This window comes from Lissotriton helveticus, chromosome 7 (assembly GCF_964261635.1).
Source record: "Lissotriton helveticus chromosome 7, aLisHel1.1, whole genome shotgun sequence".
In the NCBI taxonomy this organism is placed as follows: domain Eukaryota; kingdom Metazoa; phylum Chordata; class Amphibia; order Caudata; family Salamandridae; genus Lissotriton; species Lissotriton helveticus.
The window spans coordinates 545,422,122-545,434,896 of record NC_136068.1 but is presented as its reverse complement, the minus strand read 5'-3'; the positions used below and the strand labels follow the sequence as shown (position 1 = coordinate 545,434,896).

Genomic DNA, 12,775 nt, shown 5'->3' with positions numbered 1-12,775 from the left:
CGCAACCATGTAACCAGGGCGGCTTTGACATACCGGATTTTGAAGCATATTACCTTAGTGCGCAAGCTCACTATCTATACCACTGGATAAAGCCAATCCCATGTATGCCCCAATTGCTGCCCAAGACTGGATTGCTAGACCTATACCCCTGAATGGGGTTGTCTATGCCCCAATCGATGCATTAGACATTCCTTTAAACACAGTGACCGCTACAGTAGATGCATGGCAGAGAATCTTACGAACTCTGGGTGTCGCATTCCTATATGTGCCACGTATGGCCCTTACTTATCCCTGGGTGGAATTGTTACACGAAACTGGATTTCAAACTATGTATGAATGGCGAATTTCTCTCAAAGGACTTATTTTTTGGGAATACCAGTCCTACTCCATTGGAGGTTTTCTACTACATTAGGCTGCGGGAGAGCATGAAGGGGTTGCTACCTGAATACCCCAAGGAACCGGAAAGTGTGGGGCCACTGCACACTGTACCAAGTAGCGTTAATGGGGCGCATTTTGTTTCACACATTTATAGCAGCATGCGGGCGCATACAACAGAGAGATCAGGATCGTCCAGAAGGCATTGGAGTGAAGATCTAGAGAGGGAGGTCACTGATGACCAATGGGACTACTGCTGTGATATCACGGGGAACATAATATCCAGTTGCCGCTTTAAAATTATACACTATAAGTTCCTGCATAGGATATACTACACCCCAGCACGCAAATATAGGTTTAATCTGGCAGACAATGACTGTTGTGAGCGATGCAAGCGACCTGGAGCGGACTTCTTCCAACTATCTTGGGAATGCCCTCAAGTAGAACAATATTGGGAACAGGTTCATAATGCACTGGCATTAATGTTAGACACTAACCTTACCAAAGACCCCCTGACCCTGTTGTTGGGCTACACTGCGCAGATACCTAGGATTTACAGGAAATTCCCGGATGTTGCTTTATTACTAGCTAAAAGACGACTTGCCTGTAGATGGGGGAGAGGAAGGGCCCCAAAGTTCAAGGAATGGTTGAAGGATATGCTATATTGTCAGGACCAGGGGAATATTTATGCAGAAACTCAGCCGCTTGCGTCCAGACCTAAGGATATCTGGGGGCCCTTACAGGCTTATATATTGCAACAGGGGACACCGACAGGAAGAGAAACCCCAGATGAGTAGGTATGGGAGAAGGTATGGGACCACACTGCCCCTCGATATAAACATGCTGAGCAGACATATCCGAACTAGCGAGGTCTTAAAGAGGAGAAATGTTAACAACTTCGTTTACAACACCTTCGATGTCCCTTTATATGCTATACTGCTCTGTATTTATGATGTGTGCGCAAATAGAACTATATATTCTGATGTATTACTATGACAGACTGCTAGGGGAGTATGTCTATCTGATTTATGCCTATAATCCTAGACCCTGACAAGATGCTTGATGTCTATCACAGCTGTACCTGACATGTGATGAGACTATATGATGTATTGACTGTTTTATATCTTGAAAATGACAAAAATAAAGATAAAAAAAGGTGTAGGCTGGAGACCCTTCAATAGTAGTGTAAAGTAGCATGGTTGCCAGACCACCCAGTGCTTACCCTCTGGTCCCTAACCTTTTGACGAGGGCATACGTTTCTGAAAAGTTGTTAATGCAACATCCTTGTGATTCCAGATTTCCTGGTATCATAGAATATTTTATTTTAGAATGAAAACAACCACATCTTCAGCTTTTAAAGTTTGATAGCGGCCAATGCATTCCAATTGCAAGCTATGGCATGTTTCCTTGGGTGGGTGTACTAAACCATCACTCTGTCACTGGATATTTGACTTCACCCTTGGGCTTGGCACTCGTTTATCACTTAAAAAGATATCTGAAGCAGTCAATATCCAAACTCTTTGAGCAGTGTGGTGCCCATGCTGTACTTCCTGATGATTTTTTGATTTTGCCTAACTCCAAAGCTACTCTAACTTTAGTGTTAAGCTCTAGTTCCTTCTTACCTTAGCTGGACATCTTCCTTGGCATTAGGTGATGATCTATGATGCTTGTTGAGTCAATTCCTTTGAGCCCCACTGTCATTTTGACTGTCGGTTACAGGAGGTTTAGGTAGCAATCTGGCATAGTTTTCATCAACCAGCCACTAAATATCTTTCCATCCATAGATAAAACCAGTTAATTATGGGGCCACCCATGTCACTATGTTTGTATCATTGAAGTGCCCTCGCCCTTTCTTAGAGTCCTAAATTCTGTGCTTTCAATCCTATTTAGGGCAAGTGTAGGATAGGCTTGCGGTAGCAGAGTTGTGTTGCCCCAGTTCAAAACATCAATATTACCGTAGTGGTATACTTTGGATAATAAGCTATTCTGTAGGCTAGTTCAGATTCTTTGTTGACCCCTGTGTGCCCGAGCCTATGGTGGTATGACTGTGAGTGTCATACAGTCTTGATTTAATACTTGCTTTTGCAGTCCATACTCAGGGATCTTAAGATCTTATCTAGCCTGCAGTCCTCCCCCCATAGAGTTGTCCTTAGAAGACTGGTTCCCTATTCTGGGCAGTGGTCTTCAAAGTCCTGCGCTGCATTTTCAATTACCAATACTACATTGTTTTGTTACATTTAACAAATCTAGTTACCATCCGCATGACTTCTAATTCATGCAGTGTAAAAGCCAATGAGTTTTGGAACTAAAAACGTTCATTTAACAGAGGTGGACATTATCTTAGTTGATTAATTATCGCGTCTTGGAGATGGTAAGGTTTCCCAGTGCTCTCTCCTCCACCCCTCCTTTTGTTGAGGTATATGCTTAAACCCTCCACAGTGTCAAACCTTGTGAAAAAGACATCTTTAAGAGTACAGAATGTGTAAAGTGTAGCTTACTCGTATTGTTTTTAGCACAAAATATAGGGCCCCTAATCCTCATGTTTACGGTCATACTAAGTTAGGAAGAAATTCACTTCCACCATTTGTCACTCCCTCACCTGGTGAGGGGACAGTAGTCCTCTACTACGGGACAATGTATATTTTGGGTGTACCACCTGTCATTTATGTCTCGGATTATGTTCAGGCAAATACAAAACATAGTATCACTCCAGTTGGTTAGATGATTTAGAGCCTCGGGGGTCACAACATACATTTTAATAAATAATGGACAAGATCGAGGGAGAATGTCACTGTGACCTGCAATTAACAGACTTTGGTTTTACAACCTGACACAATTGAAAAGCATTGTGAGTATTCAAGTTTTCAGAGCACATTTAAACATGAACATGCGCAACATACTTCAACATTTATACACTGCAAAGACCGCATTCTTCATCTGTAGGACATGACCTTTGATTTGTAAAAGCATGTAATTCCCTATTGAGGGTAGTATGTTATAGAGGAACCAAACTTCACTTGGAGATGAGAAGTATTGTTTTCATATTGTCTAGTTGAGGTTTGCCTCCTCTCTTTTTTAATGCATACATGATTGGGGGTTTCAGACAAAATACGGTTTGTATGACTTCCAGTTGACCAACCTGCTACAAGTTCAGCTTCTAGTCAGATCCTGTTGAATCTTAGAACCAATCAACCAACCGGGCCCACTAGCACGATCCCCATCCAGACATCTAATGTAACCCCAAATCATGTTTCCCAAATAGATAAAATTACATCCAGTAATCATGATCATCCTCAGGAGCGAGTCACCATTACCCTCCCTCCAGCATGTTGCCCTTATGTGGCAGTTCCGGCTGATGTCTCCCCTTTGAAACCTGGTGATAGAGAGACAGTAGAAGGCTGTTAGACCTGGCACCATTGGTGTGGGTCTCCCTTCCATTTTTCGCTGTTGTCTCCTCTGTTTTTGCTGGTATTAGATGCTCTGGGCGCTGTGCCACTGCCATTCAGTGCCATAGCGCAAATGCTCCCTGTGTAAAGAGGACTGTGAATTGGTATATCCCTGATTGGCTTATTTGGTTTACCTGTTAGTCCCTATTAGTGTTGCCTGTGTGTGCCCAGGGCTGATAACCCAAATGCTGCTGTTGGGCCTGCAACGCTGGTTTGCGCCACCCACAGAAGCAGCTTGTACAGTGTTCCTCAGACCTGCCACTGCAGCGTCTGCTTGCAGTCCAGGACTGCCATCTTGGTTGTGAAGTGGCCACACTTCCCAGCCCCTTAACCTTCCCTTAGCATCATGTCAGTCACCCCTATGGTAGGTGCATTGTGTGTGTAAGGTAGGACATGGCTTGATATGTGTAGCATGTCCTGGTTGTGAATCACCCTCCATTTTGTTTTTCACTGCTGCAAGGCTACCTGTTCTCCATAGGCTAGAATGGGCAGACTGGCTATTACATCTCATAGTCCTATCTGACTCCGGGAACATGGTAGAAATTAGAGTTTAGTATGCCTGAACTCAGAATGATAAAAACATCTTTTAGTGAAGTTGGTTTTAACATTGTGTTTGAAAATACCACTTTTAGAAAGTAGGTATTTTCTTGCCTAAGCCTTTCAGTGTGCTCTGCTGCTATGTGTATTCGCTGTCTGGGTTTAGAGGGGCAAGGCATGCTGAGTCAGACCTGGGTTGAATAGAGAGATCTGCATTGAGTACTGGGGAGGGGTAGCTCCTTGACCTGAATAGGACTGTGCCTGGCAAGGTGAATGCTGGCTCCACCTCCTACTGTGCGTCTGATGGCAGACCCTCTCTTTCTGAAAGGAAGGATGCAGACTGGTAAACAAAGTGCTCCAGGCCTGAGCAGAACTGGTTCTGGCTGGGTTCAGTGACTAGAGACTTTTGAGAACAAAGACTTTTGGAGTATAAATATCTGTGCCCAAACCCCTGATTTTTGTATTGCTCCTGGATGTCAAGAAGATCCTCTGTCCGTATTACTGAAGGAATCTGCAGGAGAGGACTGTCCTTGTGCTTATGTGCTGTTTCTTGGATTGGCCTGCAGTAGTTCCCCTTGGACTTGAAAGAAGAGGGAAAAGGACTTTTGAGAGACTTTTATTTTGCTAAGCAATCACCCAAGATCTAGAAGAGAGCTAGCCTCCTGCTGGAGTCACAGGCACATCTGACTCCCCCACCAGCCTCCTGATTCCTCCCAGCGAGGATTTCTATCTGCAGGTGAGGCCCCTGTGAGTTCCAGGGCCTCTAGGTCTACTACAGAGAAGAGAGTGCTGAAATCGTCACTAACGCCCGTTTGCGAGCCGCCACAGCTGAAGAGCGTAAGAAAAATCACCACGCTTGCAAACCAAAGATCATCGCACGCTTGCGGGCCACAAAGTGCTCTCCAACCCCAGAGATCATCGCATCGCATGTTTGCGGGCTTTTCGAAGGCTTGCTACCCCCGGATCATCGCATCTAGATAATCGCATCACGACATCGCAGAGCGGGTGCCGTGCGTCCGCCATTTTCCTCGCATCGCACACGGATTGTCGCTCCCTCGCGGGGCACCATTTTCTTTCATCGCAACAATTTCGCACATGCAACAGGATCAGCACATCATCCTCCCTTGTGGCAAGGATTCAACGCATCGCTGGCCTAGCATGAAGAAGTCTGTCACTTTGTCCCGCACACACCCGCAGATCGGCGCATCCTCCTCCCTTGCGGCAAAGATTCAACGCATCGCCGGCCTAGCGTGGGGAAAATCATCGCTACAGCTCGTTTGCGATATTTTGCTTGTTTTGCTATGAAATCCAGGTACTTTGTAAGTAAAAGGGTCGCAGAGACACCTGCTTTGAACTGAACTCCTATTTGAACACTTTGAACTCTTTTTCCAGCTTTTCAAGAGTACCCCCATTTTTCAGTATTGTGGCTTTTTACCGTTATTGGTCTTGTGTTAAGTCTATATATAAAGATACTTATATTTTACAACTACTTGTGTGGTGTCCCTTTGTAGTGTCTTTCACTGTGTTACTGTGTATGATCATAAATGCTTTACACACTGCCTCTGAGATAAGTCTAGCTGCTCGTGCTACGTTACCACAGGATTGAGCAGGGGTTATCATAGGGTGTAGCCCCCTTACTCTGACTTAGGAAGAAGGGTCCCTACTTGGACTGTGACCAGCCACTGCCAACTAGAGACCCCCATTTCTAACAAAGGCCTAAAGAATAAAGTGGTTTATTGGCTTAGTTCTAAACATTTGTTTTCACCAGCTAATGCTCACCAAATTCTATTCATGCAGAGAGTGAGGGGGATTGGGGTGAAACCCTGAAACAGATCCTAGGATGCCTGTTTCTGGTCTAGGGAGGACCTGGCTTGGCAGTTCGGGCTGGTCTGTTCCCATGAGGCACAGGGTCCAGACTGATTTGCATATGGCCATGTCTAAACTGGGGTGGCATGGTGAGCAAAAGAATGATGGATTTAACCCAGATCTCTTGAATGGGGGTGAATGTTTTGAAAATTGTTCTGCATTCCATCCATCAGTTGTATGTTTTAAATCTTAAAGTAGGGCCTGGCATTGGTCAGGGCTGCTTACTGGCACCACTGCTGTTTTCACTTTTTATTAATGGGGTGGATGGCCATTTACAATGACTGCAGGTCGATGTTCCTATGGCCGCAGGGCACTCAATACCAGGGGCGCTCTATGCAGATTACGCAGTACTCCTATCCAGAACACCAATGAGCCTGCAGAGATTGATGAACACATTTGACGAATACATGGCCTAAAAAAAAGGTAATTAATAAAACAAAACATTCACCATGGTCTGTGGTCAGAACTTTTTTTTATTGATAATACCCTAATAGTCTCAGTCAATTCTTTTTGCTATCATGCTACTTTTAAAAATAATAACATATATATGGGTATTTTATTTGTAGGCGATGACTCATGGACTACACATGTACTGAACACTAGAGCCAAAATGAGTAGGGTTTTCCAGGGGACTTTTCAGTTTGCTTCTAAACTGGGTAGCAGACCCATTAGGGAATATATATATATTTCCCCAAGGGTGTGACTACTGCCATGTACGGGGCTGGCCTTTGGGGTCATGCCAATGGTTCTACCCTACAAACTGAGGAAAACCAAGCTATTCTGTTTGCCACTGTGTGCATCCAATTCCGTAGTCCAAAATGAGGTTGGCTTGCAGTTTTTAGAAGACCACCTTTTGTTGCGACCCTTCTTATTATGGATGTTACTTGGGGCCAAGGAAGAGACCAGCTTTACCAGAAATATTATTCTTGACTGCTTAGCCCTGGACATGGCCTTAAACATACCATGGTTAGCCTACATTAACTCTTTCCTTGGTAAATTGTTTAATCTGTTAATTTGGTCAGACCCTACTCAGTTTACATCACTATCTAAGAACAGGACTAAAAATATATTTTTCCAAACTAGGATGAACAAACGAGAGTTAGAAAAAATAATCAGTAATATTTTATAGGTCCTAGGAAAAGGAGGAGGGGGACAACAGTTACCTGGTATATTTAACCAATATGCAGCATCGATTTGTGCTTACAAGGCTGAGATGTGGTATTGTGCATCATCTTGTTGCCTTCCCCCATATGAGGTCCTGCCCCAGTGATCTATATTTTAGTCCCTGTGATTGACTGACAGAGCAAGCAAAGCACAATGCACTTGTTATTGTTCTACAAACTGTATCCGAATTTTAGGACGGTAATTGATACCCATGCTGGTTGCCCAGAATATTAGATCTCATAAAGCTGCAATTAAATACTTGGTGACACTAGGCGACCCTGTCTCGTTTTACAGTATTACACTTTTTATATTAAATGCCATAAAAATAAGAAAAGCTTATTGTAATAGCTAAGGAATTGATATTTATGTATTTTCTAATCCTTTTAATCTGACTTGTATAACTTTTTTTTTTTTTAGATCGATCTCATTGACTGTTGCCTAAACACAACTGATTTATTGCATAATTGAATTGTAGGAGATGATCGATTGTATAATCTGTTGTGTTTTATGTACTAAATAATTTGGAATTCAGTATAATGTGACTGGGGTTTTTATCGCTTTTATTCCTCGTATTTATATATTTGTATGTGTTTTACCTATGTACTTTTATGGTTGTTATTTCTTTCAACCAAATAAAGTTTCTGAATGAATGACTTCCAGATTTTTTTTAATTCCCTAATCATTGTATCCTGCCTTTCTTTGCACTTTTTCCAAATTGTGTTTTCCATTCTTCCCTGCTTTACCACTATTTTCTATCACCCTTTTCTTCATTTCTCACTTCTCTTTCTGTTTGCTCGTTTTCTTTCCATGCTCCTATTTACTCATCTTACTCTCTGTTCTCTTCCCCGTATCCCTTCACTCTCTTTTAGGAGATACTCCACCAAGTTCCCACCAGAAGGAGATCCTGCAGTGGTTGTTTGGTTGCCCTTTTGATTCTCATGCTATTTCCAGCTCCTCATTCCTCACACCAAAACCTTCAGATCTTCTGGTGGAGATTGGGCCCAGGTAATTGTTAAAGTAAGGGGGTTTTCTCTCCTGTCACTCTGCTCTTGTATACTGCAAACAAAACCTCGTAAAGGCTCCTGGAGAAAACAGAAGGGATCTCCAAGAAATTCTAAGTTGACAAAGGTTCCTACAAGCTAGATCATTAGCAGACTGTTCTCAAATGTACTTCATTCATCAAAATCAACTGTAAATAAATTGACTTGATAACCTGCATCTCTCCACTTCCCCGTGCCTCTTTCTGGAGATTTGATGCCACATTGTTAGCCAGTCCTTTTTCTCTGACTCTTCTAACTCCACCTTCACTACCACTTTTTATCAGGAAGTAACTCCAATGGCAATATTTGGCTGAATTCAGAACGGATGATACTCCATGAGGTAGCCTGGTGGTTATAGAATGTGTTTTCGTCTTTTCACTGCGAGCACATTATACAAAGGGACTTTATTAAGAGATGCCTGCTGCCACTTTCCTAATGTGAGCTGTAGCGGGTGGAGGCACTCTCACCTACCTACATCAGGACAAGATTTTTTTCTTCGTTCTGTTATTTTTTTTTTACTGAACTCTAGCCGTGGGCACCATCGATGTAAAGCAATCTAATACCTGCAACTTGCCAACGAGTTTGCGTTATAAAACTGTGCATGAATTTGTTAAGAATCCCTACAATACCTGAAGGTAAGTTTCGTGTTAGTCTTAAAACGGATCTACCAAAATTAGGTGGCTGCTTTACACTGTTTGGCTTTTATTTGCATATCTTATCTTGGGTAGCAGTTTGGCAGGGTTGATGAATTGCATATGTGGCTCAAATTAATGTGAATTATTGTTGGGAAGTTCTAAAGGTGTAGGGCAAGAAGTAAAATGTAGAAGAGGTCTTTATTTATGAGTGCTGATGTGGTACTTAGATTGGATATTAATGGCCCAAAATGTTTAGCTTGTCTGCAAGGTAAGATGGCTATTGTGTGTAGAGTTTTTTGTTCAATTCACAAGGATTTTCATAAGGCATAGTCTAAGTGTGGTAGTGCTGTAGAGTTTTGTTCTAGTACTCCATCTCTGCAAGCCTCCTTTTGCTATGGTTGCAGTTTCAAAATATCTCTTTCCTTGATACCATTAAAGAAAGATTTAGGATAGGCCGTTTATGACCAAATTGGTGCAGGAGTGGTGAGTGATTCAGGGTTTTTTTTATGGTTCGTTCATGCTGCTTGAGGACTGCCTCAGTGCTAGTCTGTGTAAACACAGAGGTCCAAGCTTACCCCAGCATTAAAAATGTTTTGATTCAACAAGTAATGCCCTGTACAGCAAAGTAGTGGGCATGGTCTTCCTTCACACTGTGATTTCTTTATATTCTTAGATATCGTACACAGTGAAAATGTATTAGAACCATTACAGTCTACCTATAGTCATACCTGAGAGGTGCATGGAAGCCATAGCTGGTTTATGGCTAGCATATTATCGTCCACATAAAACACATTCTCACCATTTGATGTCTTTCATCTGCTCATGCATGGCATTTTGGGTATTTGTTTCCTGCTCTTTTCCACAAGGGGATATTATGACTTCACTTATATACTCTGATTACACTTCAACCAAGCATCTCTACACAGTCCAGTTGCCCGTTGGAAGAGATTCAGTCAACTTGGGAAGTCTGGTAAAAGTAACCCAGAGTACATGCTTAAAAAAATATTATTGGCAGTCTCTCTAGGCACATTGACAGCTGGGTATGATTTGTTTTAAGAGACACTTTGAGACTAAACCATTACTGCTCTGGAATTATGGAGAATAAAAATGTCATATTCTTATGTACAAGATTTTTTTAAAACTTGTTTTTATTGAGCATTTGCGTAACACACGGTATGACAACATAGCATATCGTCTACGACAGTGTCCTAGATAATAAAACGGTACAATCCAGTGCAGCCGTCCATCGATAAGGAACAAATAAGACAATGATCCAGAAATTGGGGCCGGCAATAGCAGTCAATTTTGGTTAAACATGAATCTACATATATCGGATATATAATATGCGTCTCCGCATATGCATTGCAAACTTAGATTATGTTACCTAAGCAACTAAATGCAGCCAAGGTAACAAACGTGAAACATAAAGAAAAAACAAAAAACAGACCGCACCCAGTGTGTGCACTCCAAGTGGCAAGGCGTTTACGACCGAAGGGGGTCCCATGATATCCAGAGCCAACCCAAAGGGGTGCCCACCTCCTCCCATCGGCTAAAAACCCCAGGCAGACACATGGTCCAGGAATCTGGGGGCCCACCCTACATATCCACCGAGTGTGTCACTGAGTCCATAACTGGTGAGTGCACCATAGGTGAGGCTAGCTGTGGCTCCTCTGCCATCAAGCCTTCCAACATGTCACACCAAAGCTCCAAGTCTCCGCATTCTCATCTGTGCGGACCACCCTTAACTGCCACTCCTTACTCGCGCAGGTCCACCTGCCATGTGTCTAGAGAGGGGGGATTGGGACACGTTCAGTGGATAGCAAGCCGCCATTTAGCCATCACCAAGTCAACGGGGCAAACATGTGTTTCATCTATGACCCTCGTTTTGGGATCTGTAACACACACAGCAATTCGTGTCAGATTGAGGTCTCTATCTGGACCTCCGTGATCTCCTGCAGCTCATGTAATATCCAGTCCCAGTAGTTCTGCAGTTTCGCGCAAACCCAAGTCATATGGAGGAACGTTGCCAGCTCCATCCCACAGCGGGGGCAAGCAGGAGATCGCGTGGCGTAAAATCTTTGCGGTCGATGGCGATTTAGGTTGGTGCAGTGCAAATAAAATGTTTTTAAATTGGCTAAGCTTCAATTGGGCATTGCTGGCAACCTCCTGAACTTGTGTGAAAGCCCGTCTCCGCTCTAGTAGGTCAGTCAACAACCTGTTGCGAACTCTTGCCACATCCACTCTGCACTCCAATTTCAGGGCTTTTTATATGCAGGAGATCAGGCCTCTGGAGGAGCCCATGTCCAGCAGTAGCTGCAGCGTTTGTGACTCCTCCGGTTCTGCCAGGAAGTCGACCCAGGTCTCGCGTGTGGTCCGTGAGATCTTACCACTTTGTAAGAATGGACCGGGTCGTAATTGAAAAAATTCGAGTTCATCCTCCAATGTAATAAAGGTGCCTTTGAGGTATAAGTCTACAGCTGTGGAACAACCTCATCATACCACTGTGTTAGATCCATTACGGAAACAAGGTAACCATTAAAGCGGCAGCAACCTATCATATGTGGCCCTACAAAGCACCAGCATAACCGCTTGTTACCAAACCTCTGAGAGCTGACTGACAATAAATGAGCAGTCCGCCGGTACCTTCGATCCCCTCATCAGTCCCCAGGTTAATGCCAGCCACTGAGTGGAGTACATGGGACACCCTTCTCTGGTTCATCTGTGTGCCCCCCACATTGGTCATGGTGGACCAGTCGGTCAACACCCGCTGTAAGCGCCAATGCCTTCTCCAGGACCTTCGCATCATCCCCCAGCATGGACAGGGGAGGGTAGGAGCTGGGGGTTCATCGGGTCTTTGCCGGGCTTCGAGAACATGACAATCTGGCCCCCTCTCATTGAGCGCAGCAGCGAATCATTTTGACTGGATTCATGAAGAGTCTTGAGCAGGCGTGGCAGCAGGAGTGCTGCAAAGACTGCTAATATTCTACTGGAAGAACACCCGGGGCCGGAGCCTTACAGCGCACCAAGGTATCTGAAAGAGACACGTTAGTGATAGATTCCTTACCTTAGAATATCCCCAGGCGTCAGACTGGATCCGGAAAACTTTGCGTAGCAATACCCCTGCGCGCGCCGGCAGGCGTCGTCCGCGTCCGTCGTCGGCGCCGGAATGACGTCGTCAGAGTACTTAGACGCCGCCCTCGCGCGCTGACGTCAGTTCTTTTTTCCGCGCCAGCTAGCGCAGATCCGGAGAAGCTCTACCCCTAAGTCTTTTTTGACAAAACTTTTTTTTGATCTTTTGATCATTTCTCTACTCGAGTCTTCGACTCCGACGGTGCCGGTAGGGATGCCTGGGTTTAAACCCTGTTCCAAGTGCGACCGACTGAGGTCTGTTACCGACCCCCATCGCCGGTGTCTCATGTGTTAGGCCTCGACCACCACGACCGCACCTGCTCCGACTGCCGGCCCTGACGTCTAAAGCTAGGCGGGAGCGGTCCCGCAAGCGACTTGAGCTCCGGCAGTCGGCCCCGCGCCGCTCCAGGTCCCGGTCCCACAGGAGGTCGAGGGACCGGTCGCGGGGTCTGAGCCCTCGCAGCTCCGAGAGTGGACATCGGTCGTCAGGATCCAAGTCCTCAGGTAAGAGGCATGAGAGGTCGGAGAGACGTCATCGTTCCTCCGACCCACCCCGACGCTCGCGCAATGCGGCCGGGGGTTC

At 44.6% G+C, this 12,775-nt stretch overlaps 1 protein-coding gene across 1 annotated transcript in view; it reads left to right on the top strand.

Moving 5' to 3' along the window:
- The window catches only part of PFAS (phosphoribosylformylglycinamidine synthase), a 323,630-nt gene that overhangs the window by 39,870 nt on the left and 270,985 nt on the right, over positions 1–12,775 (top strand). Inside the window, exon 3 of the mRNA XM_078652618.1 lies at positions 8,258–8,393. Within this exon, the coding sequence (XP_078508744.1) occupies positions 8,258–8,393 (136 nt within the window). The remainder of the gene's footprint in view (positions 1–8,257; positions 8,394–12,775) is intronic.